We start from the raw sequence: 21,398 nt of genomic DNA, 5'->3' as shown, positions 1-21,398 counted from the left end.
GAAGCATTAGACGACCGTTTCGTCCTATTGCGAGACTCCTCAGCAGTGCACATCCACGATCCCGCCCCACGAGATTCAAACATAGGACCTATCAGTCTCGTGCGCGAGCGCTTAACCACGAGACCACTCAGCCAGCATCCAACGGTGTTAGTGTCTAACTTCAACCAATCCACGAAATTGAGCAACCATTCACCAATGTCTTCAGTGAGTTGATATCTCCCAACAGACCTGGTTGAACTCCACTGGTTACTGCTTCTCACTAGAACTCCAGGAATCACCTCATGGAGCCAATCACTAGTGAGCATATGATAATTATCAGAAGGAGGTTTTGTGGATATTATAGTAATTTTATATAGTTGAAATCATGAGTCAATTGAAGCTAGATCTTGCGAGGCGGGATCGTGGATGAGCACTGCTGAGGAGTCCCACAATAGGACGAAACGGCCGTCCAGTGCTTCCAGGTTTTCCATGGTGATCTAGCTTCAATTGACTCATGATTTCAACTATATGACATTTAATTTTCGTTTAAACTGTCTATTAACCACCATAAAAGTGGGTTGTATGGTATCTAGGTGTACCATAAGTAAGTCATTCGTTCATGAAATTATTGACTTTTGGAGTGAGGAGTGCTAGAATATTTTAATTTCTAGTTAGAGTCTATGTGATAGTAATAGTAAATGGTTGAAATTAAAAGGTGAAATAGCTCAAAATTAATTTCATTCACTAATGCTGATTCCAGCGGAGGAAGAAATCAGGAATAAGCGCTGGAAGTGGATAGGACACACATTGAGGAAAGCACCCAAATGAGTCACAAGGCAAGCCCTTACCTGGAATCCTCAAGGCTAGAGGAGAAAAGGAGGACCAAACAACACATTACGCTAAGAAATGGAGATAGACATGAGAAGAATGAACAAAAATTGGATAGAGCTAGAAAGGAAGGTCCAGGACAGATTGGGTTGGAGAATTCTGGTCGGTGGCCTATGCTCCACCGTGAGTAACAGGCGTAAATAAGTAAGTAAGTAATGCTGATGTAATCATTTTTTTTATCATATTCTTCATTCCTCGACTTCATTTATTGTTTACCGATTATAAATTTTATAGTTGATTTGTTTCCACTATTAACACCATCACTTCAACTCCTTTCAATTTCAGCAAGCAAATTTTCTCTAGCTTTGATGATTTGATGTACAGCAACATAAGGAACATGGGTAATTAAACTACGTTCATTGTTCTTATGACTAGCGGACTATAGATATTAGGATGTGATGTATCTAATTAGAATCATTGGTATATTACGAATTTATGGTTGGGATAATGTAGATTACGTAAGTCAGTATTGGTCATAATTACATAGATCCAACCTCCCTACTATTTATCTTTCATTTAGATTTAAGAAATTCTGCTATTTTCCTCATTTTTTTGTTTACAATTCTTGTATATTCTTCTTATTTCATTTCATTTCTGTCTTTTTTCTATTCCTGTGCTGCATGACCAGTATGTATCTTTCTGAGGTTTTACGTAATAATACTCTGTTACTTCCAGAAGAATTTTCGAACTTCTAGTGAGGAGTCATGATTGTTAGGTTATAGTTATGTCCTAGCTGATACCAGTAATAAACAGATGGAGGTCACGTAACATCGACAATCGACTGAAGTTACAAAAACATCTCAATAGACCCTAACTCAACAGTCTATAGTTGTCACTGTAAAAACCATGATACTGGATTCAATTCCTCATGAGGTCGTGGGTGTGCAGTACTGTAGAGTCCTATACTAATACAGAATAAAGGTTTTATCCTTCAAGATTTAAAACGGTTTGTGGTTAAAATCAACTCGTGGTGTTAATTATCTTTATAATCAACCTTAAACTAGTTATAGATTCTACCTAGATGTAAAAAAATACTAATAATCATGATAATATTACCTCTTTCAATGAAACTTCCAAATAACCAAGGAGTAATTCTCTTTCTGATTGTAAAATTTTTGCTGCAATAGGACGATGAATTAAATATTGGAATTTTCGAAATTCCATCAAAATTTGATTTGAAACAATTCGACTGGAATAAGTAATACCAGAAGCTGAAGAACAGGGAAAAGACAAGATGTTAATTTACTGCTTTATATGAATACATGAAGGGTAAAGGAACAGTAAATACTAGGTCAGCAATGCAAGTAATTACATATTTATAACAATTTTATCTAATAGTGGAAAGCGTGAGTCAATTGAAGCTAGACCACCATGGAAAACCTGGAGGCACTGGACGGCCGTTTCGTCCTATCATGGGACTCCTCAGAAGTGCGCATCCACGATCCCGCACTCACGGGATTCGAACCCATGACCTACCAGTCTCGCGCCAGAGCACTTAGCCGATAGACCACTGAGCCGGCATCCAACGGTGTTAATGTCTAACTTCAAACGATATTTAAGAAAATATTATTAAAAATAAAACTCAGTCAATCAGTTCTTCATTTTCTGAACTGGTTCAACCAGGTAGACTGAATCATCACACTTCATCATAAGTTGAGTAAAATTCAATCCGTTGTGTCGTACCACTTCAATCTATCTAAATTGAGGTTTATCGAATGTTCATTTTATTCAAGATTGATTGTTAAGGTTGGATTTGAGCTTACGATCCAGTTATTTACGTGATTTTGTGACTGTTCTGCTGATGATGTCTATCAAATATTTAAATAGTATAATAGTAGAACAATGAGATTTTTGAGATCTTAACAAAAATTAGTCATGGTGACGATGATATCAAAGGAAAACTGATGCAGAGAGTTAACTACAGTTTCAGTTATAATAACTCATGATTTCAATGAAATAAGCGAAGCGTGCCATAGTGATAGAAATGATTTTTCTGTATTCATCCCGTATTACTAATTTAGTATGAAAGTAATATATTATTTCAAAAAATATAAATTAACGACCAGAAAAAATGGGTAAAATAGTATTATCAGTGTAGGGTTGAGATGATTGTTGAGTTTCTTCTTGAGATCATGAACCGACCAGTGTTAGACTACCATTAAAAACCTAGAAGCACTGGACGGCCGTTTCGTCCCAGTATAGAACTCCTCAGTAGTACCCCTCCCATAATCCCACGTGCGTGACTATAACTTGAAACCCTCGGCTTCGTGCGAATGCCTAACCTATAGAACACTAAGCCGCCATCCAGTGGTGTACAAGTCTAATCATGTCAGGTGTGGGGCAATTACCCACCGAAGGCCATTGAAGATGGTCGCAATATCATGGATTGGTTGAAGTTTCACATTAACACCGTTAGATGTTGACTCAGTAGTCTAGAGGTTAGGTGTTCGCAAGTGAGGCCCAGGGCCCTCGGTTCGATTCTCGCATGACGGATAATGGATGCTCGATTCTGAAGACTCTCAGACTGGAACAAAATGTCCATCCAGTCCTCCCAGGTTCTCATTGGTAGTTTAACTTAGATCGATTCATGATCTCAATGAAAATGTACACTATGTTGACGAATTTGATCTATCTGGGTCAACTGTGTTGGCGACCTCGAGCAACTTATCAATAAACCAAGAAATGTTATTTCATTATTTAGCAATTAGAAATAAAATTACAGTGGAATGCTGATTTGAATATGATAAGTAATCCTTTACATGTTAAATTACTCTTCCTCGTAAAGACCAAAGGTCAAGTTTACATATTAAGAGTTGGGTAATTGTTGGGAGTTAAGATTATAACCCTATACACTTTTCATCACCAACTGACATCAACTACATATTAAGGAAGTTAGTGCCAGATGGTAAGAAATTAACTAAAATTATGTGTTAGGATAATGTATTAGGTTTAGCGTATTCATCATGAATGAACCAGCATCGGTTATAATATAATGGTGCATTGCCACACTTTCATTAACAAATTTAATAACTTTGGGATTAAAATTTGGAGTCAGGAATTAGAATGAGAGAATACTATCTAGCTACAGAAATACATTTGACTGTGAATTAATTCACATCAGGTTTGTGAACATATAATCTGCATTAAGAACAGGTATCTCTTGTATTCTAGTCTAAGCACCATATCATATTCACTATTTGGCTGCATAGTAGATAATTTTTTCTATCAATTACAAGCATCTTAATAACCAAATATTGTTAATTTTTACCTCATTAATCATAACGCACAAGTTATCTAGCACTAAACTTTTAATTTCGCGCAAAGTTATATAAGGGGCTACCTTAATTTTGATTGGTTCATACAAGGCTGTCACTAGAGTATACTTTTAACGAAAACGTCAGTCAAGTTTTTTTGACTGAATCTTTTGTCGGTTACCCAATGAAAATAATAGAATGTTTACATCTATTCGGGGCGACCACTGTGACCTATCCTTTTGAATCAGTTCATTATGCACTCATAAATTAAGTGATTTAGTGAACACTTTGTATAGTTTTGATTTGCCATGTGTTTGGCCACTGAGTAAATAGACTTCTCTAAATAAACTAATATATAGTCTAGTGCTATTTGTAAAAAGTTGATTTCTACTCCTGGCTTCGTTGTATCGATTCACTGTATTTTATTGAATAAACTACTGCCTGAGCGAGTTTCTTAATCGTTCGCTCAAAAGTCATGCTTGATTAAATTTCCTTGAAAAAGTTTGGACCAGATTGCCAGGCGAAACTTTAGATTTATTTCCTATTCATTCGCTGAGATTTTACAAATGCATTCTTCCTCTTCATTGTCATAAACTCGGTACTCAAATACTGTAAAACTATTTGACCAAATTTAGACGAAAGTTCTTATATAATCCAGTCTAGTATTCGTATTATCCTGTTTTTGAATTGTAATACTATCCTTTTTTAGCTTATTATATCCCAGGTCCGGAAATGATTCATTTTCTCGTTACACTAAATTTAAAGGTTACGTTTATCATGATGCATAATAATATTTGATACTGAGATGATGGAGAAGATTTTTAGCTCAGGTGGGTGATTCTGATGTAGGTTTGTTCTCTGAACTGGATGGTTTGGTCGTGGAGCTTTCATCGTCCTTCTGAACGACATCATCAGCACAAACTTCAACCAATCAAGAAAATTATGCAGAAACATAGGAACAAAAATCAAACCGATAGGAGATACAACCAAAACAAAGAAATAAACAATGACAGATTTAAGGTCAACAAGAACCAATCAACATCAAGGTGCACAGGACAAGCTGTGAATCACATGTGGAGAAATTCAAACACTTCACTTCAAACCCGAAGTTTGTGCTGATGATGTCGTTCAGAAGGACGATGAAAGCTCCACGACCAAACCATCCAACTCAGAGAACAAACCTACATCAAAAGATTTGATACTACTACTACTACTACCAATACTACTACTACTACCAGTACTACTACTACCAATACTACTACTACCAATACTACTACTACCAATACTACTACTAGTACTACTATTACCAATACTACTACTACCAGTAATAATAATAATAATAATAACATTAATCATAATTTGCAAACCTACAATCAACTCTATTTGATAAGCTTAATATTTTTGTTCGAAATCTATTAGTTGCACATTCTTCAATTGGTTGAAGACGTGTATCAATTAATTGTATAACAGATTGCCATTGTTCAATTGTATAAGGATTATAAGCTAATGGATTAATAAATTGTTTTAATATAGGTGATATTATATCTTCTTTTATATTGTCAAATTCTAATGTATTAAATATGATATTATGTAATCCAGAATCCATTTTGAATTGATTATGTTCAATAGGTGTTGTAAAATAATATAATTGTTCGTATAAACCACGTAAGTTAAGAATCTAAGTTTAAGAGAAAACAAGAAGAAATTAAGCGGCGAGATTATATGTTATGGACGACCTTTGAGAACGAATCGTAAATGACTTTGATAAATATTAGCTAATCAGGGGAAAGTTAGCATAAAGTAAAGATACATGATACAAAACCAAAATATTAAGGGGATACACTTCTTTTGCATGGCTCAAAAACTTGTCAAGGTTAGAAAGAGTTTCAGAGGTTCTAGAATCGTAATTTATACGGTAGAGGAACTCATCCATATGGCTCCATAATAGTTGATCTCTGGAGTCATGATAAAGTCGCAAAAACTCTTTCAGCATCGACCACATAGCTCCAGTATTGTTTGTGTGCACTCCGGTTGTTGGGTTCACAAAAAGCTGCTTGTGGATAACGACACAATGCACATAACCAATTTTATGTAGGCATCTGTACGCTCTCCAATTATCCGTATATATTGTAGTACCCAGCTGCAGCCAGTGTTACTGATGCTTTTATTATATAGTTCGCAACAATTTTCATAATTTGCTTTAGTTTCAATCTGGATCGAGAGAAAAAAGTTCCTCTTCTAGCAGACTTCTCCCTCCAACATATATATAATACTGAAAGACAACATCATCAATGTAGTCTACACAAGCTCCACAAGTCATTTGTTTACCACAACCACAAATAAGAGACTTCTTAGTAGTCCCGTTGTTGTAGCCCCTTAGTTATTACGTTTTCTCTCAAATCAGCTGTGAATCGATCGTACGTGAACACCAACTTTGATTAGATAAATTCCTCATTTTCTATCCGTTTTTTGAAAGTCTTTTATTGAAAGTTGCTGCTTAACAGTGATTCGTCATCGCTTAACAAAATTCAACTCAACAGAATTTATTTCACTTAAAGCAAGTCTCTTCAATGTAGGTACATTTAACTGAACTATTAAACAGATTTTCAGAGAATTCCAGGGTACTGTTTAATACTAACACAGTTTAGAGTGAATTCTGCCTAAGATGTTTCTTCGATAACTCTGTCTTTATTATTTGAGGACTTAAGAATTCTCAGTAGTTTACCAAGTCGAATAAAGCTATTGTATGTTTAAGAAGAAAAGAGAACCAGATGTTTGTTTATCAAGGTTTCATATAAACCTGAACGGCTTTGAAACCCTTGATGAATGCATTGAGAATATATTCAGGTATTGTGGGAAAAGTAAACTTTATCTCTTTTCAGATGTTTGTTTATATGGATATTTTTCTTGTTGGTGAAATACATACACACATAACATTGGAATGTACCTACGAAAGAGAAAGTCATTAAATAACAAGTTATATATGATTTTCATTTTATCGATTATTTTGAACACTGACTAGGAGCAATTTAGTTTTCCAAAATCCCTTACTTCATTCAATCGATTTTTAAACTGGATTAGATATGCCAAATTCGGTAATGGACCATTCCATGGATGTGGTGTATAACGTGGCCATAATTGTTGAGTTAACAAATCAGTAGATTTTATCCATCGTTCACATGCTTCAATGCTTAATTGAATAGCCTGTTTAACCTAATCATTATAATGAACAAAAAGATAAATTAAGAAAAATTACACAATCCATTAAAGAAGATAAAAGTAACTAGTTTAAGAAGTTTAAAATGTTCCCCCCCTTGTTTCATAAAACCTTACCATATACATATGCCGTACAAAAATCAACAAAGAGGACTTGTATCACTATTTAATTTGATTCAAATACTGCTAGTCATGTAAGTAATTTGAAACAGAACTCATCAGTAAAGTATCTGAACTCATCCATTCTCCTAAGCTAAACATTTTCAAGCATATTATTGTACCCAATGCAAGTACTGACCGGTCCCAACGTTGCTTAACTACGGTGATCGGACGAGAACCGGTGCTTTCAACGTGGTATGGTCTCCGACCAATTACTGATACTTTAAGACCAAAAATAACTATTGATAAGATTTTAATGAGTTTTTTCATTACTAGGTAAAATCATATAGTTTCCTTTGAAAGCAAAATTTGTGATTTAACTAACGCTATAATCGACACTGATAGTTTAATCAGGTTAGTCATGCAACATGAACTGCTGACTGAGATGAACAATTAAAGATTTGCATAATTCTGTAATACTCTGCACTGAATGTTCACAAGTATATTCTAAATGAGCTCGATTTTAATCAATGAAAACATTCATTTTCTTTTTACATAACCAAGATTTGGTTCGAGAGTACTGATCATTATTATAGGTGATATACAGTGATTTGTAACAAAAAAGATTATCAGTATAGTGTTTTGCTGATATTATTGAGTGCTATTGAAATTCAACAGATGAAACAAAGGGTAACTACCAGCATTGATAGATTACAAACCGTTTTAATTTACATGATCAATAAAACCGGAAAATACTTGACAGCTGTTTCATTCGTGCATGGAACTCATCATAATTTCACACAAAAGACCCAACTAGGGATCAAATCCAAGACCTAGGGCTCTAACAGAGAGAGCTAAACCTGTAAACTATTGAGCCGTTATCCAGTTGTTTATACTTTTAACTTTCCATAATCTTCAAAACCCCGCACAGAGATAAATATCGTGTGGTTAATTCTGATGAGAATCTGCGGACAGTGGAGTTTAGTCAGATCGGGTGTAAGTTATTCATCGACCGAAAACGATGGAAGATGGTTTCACAGTATTGCGAACTGGTGGAAACTAGAAATGTAAATCATCGAACGTTAATAAGTGGTCTAAAAGTTAGGCTCATTCTGCAAGACCTAATGTCCTGAGTTTGATCTCTGGTGGGGTAGTAGACCCGAAATTCTCAGTAGTCTCATCCCAAGATAGAAAAGCTCTCCAATACTTCCTGGTTTTCAGCGATCGTCTTACTTATATCTGTTCACGATTTCAATAATTATCTTAGGACTGTTCGCCGTAACGTAAAACAAATTTTATTACCGAAACACTTCAGTTTCCAGACACTCCTTCAAACATTTTCTTGTCCAGATAATATGACTGCAACAGAAAACTAAGTGACACAGATCATGTTGAATAACATGTCCTATAAACATCACATACATAGATCTGAAATTAAAATATTAACGACAAGATTTACTTAGAATTCAATCGCAAACAGAGTCAATTTTTAGAAACACAAAGAAAAAAATACTTATTAACTAGCTATCTGATATTTTTCGACTAAAAACACTTGAAGTCATATAGTAAACCTTTCATATTGTTTGAAGTTTAATTTTGCCAAACTTTGTAGCTGAACATCTATATCTAAGAGTAGAAAGTACCTACTTGCAGAGCAGAAAATGTTATTTGTGTATCGAAACTACTAATGAGTAGTTTAATGAATATCCATCATTTTTAGCCTTTATCACAATAGTCATGTGGATAAATTTACAAATATCACCAAATAAGTTTAAAACCTGAAAATACTATGCACATTTACTGACAAGGTTGATATTCTTTTTCACGATGGTCATTTAAAAGATATTTGTAGGTCTTCGAACTACATATTGTCTTGGTTTAAGAATATACCTATTCATGATTTAATATCAACATGTAAAATGACCCTGAACTAATTTAGTACATAAAGAAAACACTTCATTTAAACCTTCACATTTTCATCAAAAATAAAATAACTTGAAAGTTTGTTTTTTTTATGCCGTTCGTAAGACGTGGTAAGTGGTAGATATAGAAGTAAGATGTGTGATACTTTCTGTTATCACTTGACAACCAAGGAACTAAATTAATCACTATATTTTTGTGACCAGAAGATTTCTAGTATTAATGAAATGTGGTTTGTTCAGTTTTAATCTGCTCACTTCATCAAAAGGCAAGATCCATAAACTTGAGATGGATATTTTGGTTTTCTCTGACAACGTGTGAACACTTCCCAGAAAACTTTGGATCATGCGTATTGTCCAGTAACTCAAACTTTCAATAAGTTGGCGCATCCTGTGCTCTGGATAAGGTTGTGTTACCCTTGAATCGGTGCACCTCCATAGTTCGTCCAACGTGTCTATTAAAAGCGAGTCAAGAATGTCAATTAAATCTGTTAGAAAAACTCCAAAAGAAGGCTGTTTTTGAGTGGAATTAGAACAATGAGTAGACAACCCTAATGAGTCAATCTTTGAATCCAAGGCCGACTGGGATGAAGACTCAATACGATTGCATTCTTTGGCTGGACCTTCCAGAAGGGATGCGAACAACTCACACTGCTTCATCTCATCTATATTATTGTTTGAACAGCATCTTGATTGGTTGCGCCAATAATTAACTTCATCCATGAGCGTGAAAATGCCTAGATAAAATATAAATAACAAGGCCAGATAAGACTATCTTATGATCCAGCCTAAGTATAAATATGAGTATCACACTGAAAGTGTTACTAAATTAGTGAGAATTCAAAGCTAATTTTCAGGTTTTTTGGTGACTCCATTATGTGGTGACTAGAAATGCCACTCACCTTAACAATTCAGTGTGTCATACACAAATTTTGAACTTAATCTAGTATTCTAAGGTTTTTGTTGGTAAGCTTTTACGAATAAAATGATGTATTTCACGTATCTGCAAATAAACGGGTTGGATTTTAAATATTTCTCGGGATGAAACGCTACAAAAATATCTCCAGAAATTTATATAAATAATCTTACCAGTGTACCGAGGATATTTTTGTGGGACAAGTAATAGGCTAAATTAGTGCCATAATAATTATTGATGAGTTTATAGGTGTCAGTGCTAAAAATGGTCTCGATAGTTCCAAATAAACTGAGCAGTTGATCGAAAATTAATAATAAAACTTTTTTATATCTGAATGGGTAGAAACGTAATAGATATAATTTTTCTACTCACTGGGATATAACAAAAAGTATATTTATTATCATAATATTTATGTTGATAAACCTGGGCATAAATATGCTCAAGGAGCCTTCCGTGTACTCCAAACATTATAAATATGTTACTGGCAAAATACATGTAGGCCCATTGAAATGTTCCTGGGCCCTGGCCAAATCATATGTCAGTTAGGTCACTGAATGTCGAACAATTTACCGATCTTATTCAAGATCAAGGGTAAACACGTGTATCAACCGATTGTATGTCATGGATATAGGCATGTGGCAGTGGTTCTGCCTTGTACTTTTCATTACTTTCAATATTAATATATGCTGTTGCTTATTGAGAGCGTTTATTATAGCTAGCCACAGAGTTATAGCGATAAAACAATCCAAGTAAAGTATTAACTATGAGTGGAACCTTTGACATGAGCTAGGTCACAACATTTTCGTCCGACCTAAGCAGACCCAATCATCAACACAGATTGCTGACATTGATGATCTACACATCCTTGATAGTTTTCGATTACAATACTTTTTGCACTAATTATTCATAGCGGTGAACTTTTTTTGGCATCAGCATTGTTTATGAACAAGCATTTAACTCTGAATTCGCTCGCAAAACTTAGTAGAAAACGTGCAAGCAGTTTTACATGTCACATCTCGGGTGAATTACTGAATTACTTCACCAGCGCACCACTCTTCTCTAAAGATGAAACTTTGACTAGCTTTTCACTAACATTGTCCGGCATCTATTTTAGTTCATTCTACGCTTATGTAAATCTCTGTTGTCGTCGTTGTTTATGAACTCTGTCATATCACTTAATAAAACTTGAGGTATATATTTCGATAAAGTCATCATTTACAGCGTGTAATAGTATGGAAATAGACTAAGTATAAACAAAAATACCACGAAAGTAAAATACTTCCTGAGGCTTTTGTAGAAACTCACGTCTAAAGAAAGTGAAAAAACTTTATTGGATGTTTTACGCACAAAAAATATCCAGGCATTAAGTTCTCTCTGGGTGGGTCATTGGGTTATAAATTATAAGCTATAGGCATGATTCCCTTGGATGAAACTCTTCACTTGATATTTTCCCTTATATATCTATAATACATATGCATTTTTAAAACATGTTTAATCTGGTTTCCAAAGTCATGTTCGACAGTTAGATGATGATGTATACTGGAAAAAGAAATTAGTCACTTTTGAAAATGTGAATTAAATCCAAAGGAAGCTTATTCGTTTGAACAACTAGAAATTATCTAAATAAGGCAAGGTGACTGTTTGAGTTCGACAAAAGGGTCATATTCTTTGGCTACATAAATAAGCAGATAATTATTCCACCCATCGATGATAAATGTTTCAAAAAAATAGTTTGAAGACGCATAAGATTGTATGGCTAGTGACAGGCAATGATTAAAAACTCGTGATTGTTTACAAGCATACATTGGCAAAGGAATATTAAGTGTCTGACACTAGTTCGGTTAACGTATAATGGATTTTCTAATGAGCTATGTGCGGTTTTTTTTCATAAAACTATTAGCATAATAATTTCTATCATAAATTAATTACTTGTCGTGTTTTCAGAACCATCACCCTTGCTAACGGCGGCAGACAATCCAGCAGCCAGATTGGTGAGAGCTATCTGTATCTTTGGGTCTTGTAAGATTGATTTATCATCACCCTATGAGGTAAACAATTTATTCACTCTTACTTTTAGCAACAAAGGCGCGAATAATTTGCTGATAAAGTTGTAGAAACTAAGAACCGGAGAACCAGGAATTGAACAAACCATAACGCTTGATTTGTAATTTTCCTCATTTATGTAGGTTGGTTGTAATTTGACGAACACGAGCATTTGGTTTGTGTTGTCACGATGTAAAATCTACTATGAGTATTCCTTCAAATTTGAACTCACTTCATTAAAAAACAATAAACTTCCGTCTTTTCCGAGATAGCAAGCAAGAGTAAAAATATTTAGGCAATCTAAAAAGCTAACGACATGTCGCTCATTTTCAAGCTCATTCAGTTTGATTCTGTCCAGCTGGAAATACGTTTGAGCAGCGGAAAATATTAATCGTGATCTTGGATCCATGAAACAAGGTTAAGCGCCTCTATTTCCTCCTGGAGTACAAATGTTTCATATACACACCCGTAGTTATGCCCAATGTTTACTTTTCATATAAACGCTAGTTTAGTGTCACAACAAAACAAACCAAAACCTCTTCAACTGTGAATTTTAAGAGTAGTTTGTGAGTGGTTTTGTGTTAACGACCGAACTATTTTTCTTGAATAACAACGATGGTTTTCAGAATAAATGTTTCCACGTCATCAGGCACGAAGATGAGAATACTTTAAAGTTGGCTGCATAACTTGTATGGAAGGAAGAAATGTAGACCTAAAAATTAGAGTATATTTAGTCAAATAATAGTAATTAAGCGCTAAAAACACTGTAAAGCTCCAGTCAAACTGAAAGAAATAGCAAAGAATTCGAGAAAACAGACGTGTTATTTAGATTTTTTCGCATTGTTTCATAATCACGCTTCTATTTTTCAGCCTCATTCGTGTTTCTAGGCGGCATAGTAGGTGGTACGAGAGAGAAGTTTCAAATATGAAATTATCAGGTCAGCCTCTCAGTGTTGTGACATCGCGAGTTCAGAAAAATGCTCAGATTACCCAGAGGCAGTTGAAATGACTGAAGAATATGGAGATGGGCAATCCGAAAACAGCATGAAGTAGCTTTAATAAGGTAATATGCTGAGTCGAATGTAATACTTCATTTCCATGGTTTTAAAGCGAATATAACGGTCAAACATGAAATGATCTGAAGAGTCAGTGACAAAACACAACTTAAGTTTATCATTATTTTGGTATCATTTTCTTTGTCTGCTTCATTTTTTTATGATGACGACAAGACTTAAAAGGACACTGTTTCGTTCGTTTCTTGTTCTCGCTTTCTCACACACACAAAAAGCACTTTCGACGGACAAAACTTTAGTATGAGTATAGTGCATTTTTAGGGCGAAGACGAAGCTCTATATAGGTTGGGCTGAAAAATCTGTTGTGTCTAGTAAACCGTCTTGATAACAGCTTGTTTATTCTTTTTTTATCTGACAACCCTGTGGTTACTTTCCCAGGTCGACGACTTATTACCACATTGATGGATTTTCATCTAACTAAGCATGTTAAGGCCTATCAATACCTATTCTGCTAGTGTTCCCATGTTCTTATAAGATGAAATATTCAGGTGTTCGTGAAGTGACGCTGAATAATTCTTCGAATCTAAGAAGATCTAGGTTTTTACGTCGTCACACTTTATTTAAAATTTCGTCTAACTGACTAGATCTTCGAGTGCTTATGTAGCTCGTATCTGTTTAGTCATACAAACCTTAAGATGTCATAGGCATTCGGAGTTTGACAACTTTACACGTAGGCGATCTTTAGTTGAAGTACACCAACCCATCCAAATCAGAAGTCGAAAGTGAAGGAGTTCGAAAATACATTTGAAAGGCTATCGATATATGTTGTGAAGCCTTTGGTCTAAGCTGACTAGCAGTTGCATAGGATGCGCAGCATGGTGTGCCCACTCGTGATTTGGGTCATGGCTGAGCGCCTTTAGCTAGGGTCTGTCCAACAAAACTAATGGGGTCAGCATCAGTATCGAGGAACTACAGAACTATTTCGGAGATTCATCTAACCCCTGACCTTTTAGTGGGATATAGATGACCCTAAGACGTGGCGCGCCAGAAGTTTAAACCCAAGGAGCCCGTCGTTGGTAAACACTATTCTGATAGCTAGATATGTCCTTCCCTAATATAAGGGGACATGCAGTACAATATGGCAACAACAAATGCACAATGAAAACTTCTATTCATCGTATTTTTCATCGGATTTTCATTTTTTCAAGGATTCCCAAAAAAAGGAAAAGAATTTGTAAGTGCATGTCATAGTACACTCGCACGTGCGTAATGACAGAAAGAGGGCAAATAAGGAAAAAAAATTGGTACGCATGGGCATAAACAACGTGCAATAGCATGAAAAACAATTTTTTGCAGAATAATAATAATAATAATGTTTTTCTGGACATTTTAGGAAAAATATACGTGTGTATCAGCATATTTGAACAAAGTGTTTTGTTTTTGACACAACAATATAAACAAATGGAATAAAACAAAAGTTTATGCAGCGTGCTACTCTCAGTAATCGTTTAAGCGCCCCAGAAACCTTATCTTTGTTTTGGGACCGTTGTCAGATACCAGCAAAGTTTCGTCGTCACTGCTGACTATTGTAGTTGTGAAGCTAGCGTCACTCTAGTGTACAGAAGGAACATCAACACCATTAAGGCTCCCTTCTATGTACACGGCCTTAAGACGATCGATGTAGACGCTATTGTTAGTTTAGTTTTTATGGACAATATAGTATTTACGTTTACAATGAAGAACTATGGAGAGTTCTTCGTATGTCATTTTGAGAGGTCGTCGCATTGAATCACGATGTACAAAAACGTGTGGACTATTTCGTATGTCAGGTCTAATGGAAACATCAGTTGACTGCTGTAGAGTCGAAACAAATTTAACTGAACACATGGCGTTTGTAAGTCTCCATATGTAATAGTTTAGATCCATAATCTTTGAAGATGAAGGATTGTCGTTCCATAGACGAGTTGTTCTGTAGTGTATCTAACATCGGCTTTCACTGTATTGCGAATACCGATTAACATGAGTGGGAGTGCTTCAGCCAAATCTGGAGTGTTTTGACGGCAGTTCTTATTCACAGCCACAACTAATGTCTAAAATTCAGGCCCCCTGAGTAAGGTTTGTGTGTAATATTGGTGCAGTTTTAAGTGGCGATAAAGACGTTCTACCAACCTGTTGGCCCGATGGTGATATAAGGCGTAACGTACCTTCTTAGCTCCTAGGAAGCCTGATAAGTTGATGAACAGCTCAGATTTATATTGAGCTCTACTGTCAGTCGTAGTTATGACAAGTGTCCTAAAAATGGCCAACATGTAAATGAAGGATTTTGACTAGTCCGGCTATGATATCAGTTACTGTTGAAAGGCTGTTGAAAGCTTTGTTCACCTGAATACGCATGTAAGTAAATAAATAAAAATAGCCTGCTACATCAGCACAAAAGGCAAGGAAAATGCTCATCTGTCTGTGAAAGATTTTCCATGGGTCAATCTGTACGGCAGTAAACTTGTGACTATTGTCGCAACATAAACTCCCTAACCTACTTGAGTACATCATTCTGTAGGTACAGTTATACTTACCGGTTTGATGGTAACTTTCTCATCATTGAGGGCGAAGCGTAGAAATTACTGAACAATAATTTTGTCATGCTTTTTTAGGGACAGAAGGTCGGGGCATTGCTTTGATCGGGTCACAGTAGATCAAGAGGGGGAGGTAACTGTCTCAGCTAGAGACTAATGTTCGCAAGTTGTATACTAAATCTTGAAACTTTATGAGCGATTGTAGAGTTTAACATTCCTGAGTGTCTTTTTTGGATGGAAGTTATTGGTTGTCAACTGATTTGGAGTACGCTCAACTGCTTTGTTGGGGGTTTTTTCAGTCAGAGACAGTGGGAAATATTGTCAAAACAATTTTTCACAAAGGCCTAGAATAACTCATTCTTTGGCTTTTTTATAACTCCAGTAGCCCCAGAAGTCAGTTTACAACCTTTCGATTTCCTCTTGAATGAAGTTACTTCACACTGCTGAGTATAAGTTAACAATAAAAGCTAATTAAATCGGAACAACTAGGTTGTGCTTAGGAATGGGTATGGGATGTTGCTTAGTGGTGTCCACTTATTTTTACTCAGTGCAGTCTCGTCCGAGTCTATGGTGTTCGAGAAATCTTTGAAATATAATTTCATGAACACACTTGCGGGTGCTCCTTCACGTCCAGCCTGTTTGACACGACAGTCACATGCTATTTATGTGATCTTAAGCTAGGACTGATAATTAGTAGGATCATTATGTATATTTGCATGAATAGAATATCTCGAGACAAACTGTCCATAAACCTCTTGGAATTTTCGTACTTCACTGCCAAGAACACCTTGCAAGCACGAGAACTCAAGCATTCCGAAGGGTATAGTAGTGACTATCCGAGTAATGTCTTCTTCAGTCACTGGGATATGGTAGTGGGCTCTGGCTGCGTTTTCTTTGTAAACATGGTCATGCGCAGAAAGTCTTTCATGGAATCTTGAATGTGTGTTACTTGATATCTGTCTGTTACATTTCGACAACTGAGAGCTCTCACAAGATAGCCAGTGTGCTTCGATTTTCTTTCGGACGACGTGTAAGGGCGTTTTTATTGGCTACCAGAGAGACGGATAATGCCCAACTATAGCATTTAGTTGAGTTCATCTCTACTGGCTTTAAATCCATTGAAAAATGGTCTTTTGCGTCCTGAAGAACAACAGGCGCACTTCCAATTTTAATTTTATAATTAAGATTATTATTTATTTATTTGAACACAAATATTGGTACGAAGGGGCACCGGATATATATGCGCCATACAATAACAATGGAAAAATGAAGAGATAAGGAATATAATGTGTGTATAAGCTAAAAGGGAACAATAACGAACAGAAATTGGTGCATGACAGCGAAATACTAATGGTGGAAGCAGTTAAGTTAGAAGGGGTAAAGCCAGAACAGCCAGCCCTGTACAGCTTTCATACCGTAACACCATGTCAAATACGACCCACCTCTCTTTTTCCAACCAGTCCCAGTATCGGCAAATGATGCACGACGTAGAATTCTCTGGGATGACATTCGTAGAACACGTCCAAGCCACCGGAGTGGATGTTTCAAGATAGTTTCACCAATTGCATTATCGTCGTTGTACCAAACACCCGACGCTGAACCCCTGCATTACTAGCACGGTGTTGCCACTGCATGTCACCAATCCTTAGGAAACAACGATGATCAATCACAGAGGGTCGTTACAATCATTAAAAGTAGTCGAGTCGATGTAATGAGTAAGAAGTCCCAGAATAGTTAGATTTAAGGCAGAAGGAGTCCAGTGGACACATCCAAAGATTCATATCCTTCTTAAGCGCCTATTGAGATTATTACCAGACAAAAGTCTGCGATAAACACCAGGGCTAATTGCTTTTAAGTCTTGTCCCCGGGAGTATTGATTTTGGTATTTTTGACAGGAGTGTTTGTCGTTAGATTTCGGTTTCATTTTGAAAAGTGAATTTAAGCAATACACCTGTATCCACTGGAAATGTAGTGCCGATATTCCTCTCTTCAACGTCTACTAAAACACTACTCAACAGTTGTCACAACGTGCAGAAAAGTTGTTCGCTTTCCACACTCCTGTGGGTCTGTTCGAGCTAGACGCATGGTTGACTGTGGTCGATTAGGGACCGAATTTCCAGTGGTACAGACAAAGCTTTTTCGATTGTTTGTACTTTACAGACCTGCTCTGAGAACCTGACATTTGTCCTTCAGGCAACCTACTCTGTTTCTTACAGCCAATTTACACTGAGGCAACGGTCCCTGGTAGACCTTTGATGTATTCCTTAAGTTCTATTGTGGATGTGTCTTTGGATGGTTTATTTTTGGGCAGGATTTATGGTAAGGCCGAGATATATCCTCGAGAAATTCCACTATAAAGTGGCTCAAAGGTGTCCGAGTATATGTATCTAGACAGTTTTGAATGTAGTACATGAGAGTTTAAATCCATTCTCGTTTTAGAATTGTTTCACTAGCGATCGTGACCTGAAGCTTAATGTTATTCCATGATAACATTTCTGGATTCTTTGGCCATTTGATATAGGTAGGTAATTCAATATTTCGCGTCTTATGGTGGTAATCGGTCGTGACGTTTAGACACTCAAAGTCAAGTCGTGGACTTTTTCGGTGACTGAAAGATTGAGCACGGGGCACAAGTCTTGATATCGCATTCCCTTGGATATCGTGTTGAGCCTCGTAAAGTAGTTTTTCAGTTTTTTAAACAACAGCTTAGGGTCATTAAGATGAAATACCAGAGTCAGAATTTCATAGTCACACCGATGTTTGCTTGTACCAACGAAAAAACTGTGCTCATTTTCATAATTACCAATTGGTATTGAGTCAAAAAGTTCATGATACTTGAATAATATCTTAACTATCAATTACACTAGTTCATCAAACGACCGCGCAATCTATATTAGATCTCACTTCGACCTGCCGGTTTTTGTCAGACGACACTTGTAAACCAGCTATCTACAATGTGCGCCGAAATATCTGTTGACAGGAATTTATTACTTGATCAAGCAGGTCTAACGCATCTTAGGATCCTATAAAACTTGGATTAAGAAAGGGTTGCTCTGTTCCTTCTCTTATTTATATAAGTCTGTAGTGGATATCGAGTCGTGGGCGGACTATGATCACCACTACTATTCGATTACGCGTACAAATATGACTTGGTTCCCTTGATAGCCCGTAAATCAGAAGGCTTTACTAGTCCAGATCAAGTATAATTATTGGCGATCTCGTGGTATCGAAATAATACCGAGACGTGCCAAAGAGTACAAGCGAACAAGCAGTGCGTGAGCAAGCTCGAACCAAACCAGGCGGTATATGGAACAAGAAGTGAAACGGATACAGTTAAACAAATACAGTAAAACAATCTCTGGTACAATTGGTTACAATAATAATAATTGTTTCTATTATTCCAATCGTGTTCTTATCGAGACTGGCCGGTCACTACAGGAGCCCCCCGCTAGAAAGGATTTACACTTTCGATACGTAGCGGTTTCATTCGTGGGACTGATCGCGAAACGTGCAATTGTAGGACGAAAACGTTGGCAGAACAGGGAGTGATCGTTGATCCTCGAGTTGCCACCAAAAGTCTTTGACGTAGAACGGTACCAGAAGGAACGTGCTGTATTGATTGCTTGGATTAGCATGCTACACCAGAGTGGTTTGTATCCAGAATCTGAAGGTTGCGTTCGTAGAGGTCCGGACCAGAAACGCTGCAGACGTAGGACGAAACCAGATTGAGCCACGGAACCAGATGCGACCAGGATAACCATGTTCGGGACCAAATGTATATCATACGTATTTGGAGCCAGAGAGATCGACTGAGTGCGTTGACTAGAGCGTGGGTGATCAGGCCAGCTTTCGCGAAAGTTGACTGAAGTCGACGATACCGTAACAGCGATGGTCGGAGGCGTAGGCTCGGGGTAAACAAAAAAAATGATAGAAAAAGAGAAAAGTGTAGCTTTCTTGTAGTATAGGGGCAGATTCCTATACTGTATCCGTAGTTGGTTATGAGGTTAGTCGAGAAAGCGTACGGGTAAGCGTACTCGGCGACCAGAACGTGAGACGGTAGTCTCGTTCGAACCTCGTGAGCCTGCAATCTCATCCGCAGTCAAGGGCGGTGTGGTCTGCAGGTCTGGACGTGAGACGGAAGTCTCGTCCGTAGACGGGGCAGATGACACGTGCTGTTGACTGGGACGTGAGAATGAGGTCTTAGGTGCATCTAGCGTGGGATCCGAAGTAGATGTAGAAATCCCGCTAGAAGCTCTGATGGGTCTAACATTGGGTCTCGGCTTATCAGGTATAGCACTGTCATCGACGTGTGCTGGCTTGAGACGATCAATGCTGACTGTTTCGATGCGGCCACGTCGATCAACCTTGAAGGTCTTTTCGTGACGGGAAATCACGTGAAAAGGGCCCTCGTAAGGCTGTTGTAGAGGTTTGCGTACCGAATCTACTCGTATGAAAACATGTGAACAGGTAGATAACTCTCGAGGGAGAGCGACCTGTCGATGTTGTATACGAGTTGACACCGGAGTCAGTGTTCGCATGAATGCAGACAGTCGTTGGACGTAGTCTGATTCGCCGAACTTAGTGCTGCTCCGTGGTGTGAAAAATTCCCCAGGCAGACGCAATGTCGTGCCGTAAACAAGTTCAGCGGCGGAACATTGAATATCTGCCTTTAGACTCGTTCTGATTCCCAGGAGGACGAGCGGAAGGGTTTCGTACCAATTGTTGTTTTCGTGTGCTCGAAGAGCACTTTTAAGTTGGCGATGAAACCGTTCAACTAAACCGTTTGATGCTGGATGGTAGGCGGTAGTGCGTATGCGTTCCGTACCAAGCAGCCGTGTTAGTGAGGAGAATAATGCGGACTCAAATTGTTGTCCTCGGTCAGTCGTGACAGTCGAGGGACAACCGTACATAGCTATCCATCGTTCTACGAAGCGGTGAGCAACTGTCTCCGCCGTAATAGACGTGATGGGAATAGCTTCGGGCCATCTTGTGAAACGATCAATGCATGTGAGTATGTGATCATACCCGTGCGATGGTGGTAATGGTCCTACAATGTCTATGTGAACGTGATCGAAGCGAGCATCAGGCGTAGCGAAAGTGCCAATAGGGGCAGCTACGTGCCTGTGCACTTTTGATCGTTGACATTGTAAACATTGTTTTACCCACATACGGACATCTTTATTCATTGACGGCCAGACGTATCGTGCAGCTATGAGGCGTAGGGTGGCTGCGATACCAGGATGAGATAGACCATGAAGGGCATCAAAGACGAGACGGCGATAAGCGGAGGGTACGATGGGTCGAGGGAGGCCCGTGGAAGTATCGCATAGGATAGTACCTGAGCTAGTAGCTAGGGGTACTTCCCGGCACTGAAGGGACGTAGACTGTTGTGCTTCCGTGCATGAAGTGTCGTTTGCTTGGGCGGCGGCTATAGCAGGTAGGTCAAGCATTGGCAAAGTAACTGCATTAAGTTGGATACGTGATAAAGCATCAGCAAC

The 21,398-nt window shown here is 37.5% G+C and overlaps 1 protein-coding gene across 1 annotated transcript in view; it reads right to left on the bottom strand.

The window, feature by feature from the left end:
• Positions 1 to 10,078, bottom strand: part of Smp_165620 (hypothetical protein) — a gene marked incomplete at both ends in the record, with an annotated part of 110,947 nt that extends 100,869 nt beyond the window's left edge. The window contains 4 exons of the mRNA XM_018798098.1: positions 1,924 to 2,078; positions 5,493 to 5,799; positions 7,173 to 7,334; positions 9,614 to 10,078. Of these exons, the coding sequence (XP_018646725.1) occupies positions 1,924 to 2,078; positions 5,493 to 5,799; positions 7,173 to 7,334; positions 9,614 to 10,078 (1,089 nt within the window). The remainder of the gene's footprint in view (positions 1 to 1,923; positions 2,079 to 5,492; positions 5,800 to 7,172; positions 7,335 to 9,613) is intronic.
• Between the last annotated feature and the right edge of the window lie 11,320 nt (positions 10,079 to 21,398).

This window comes from Schistosoma mansoni (assembly GCF_000237925.1).
Source record: "Schistosoma mansoni, WGS project CABG00000000 data, supercontig 0156, strain Puerto Rico, whole genome shotgun sequence".
NCBI classification, from domain to species: Eukaryota; Metazoa; Platyhelminthes; class Trematoda; order Strigeidida; family Schistosomatidae; genus Schistosoma; species Schistosoma mansoni.
This window is presented reverse-complemented; position numbering and strand designations above follow the sequence as displayed.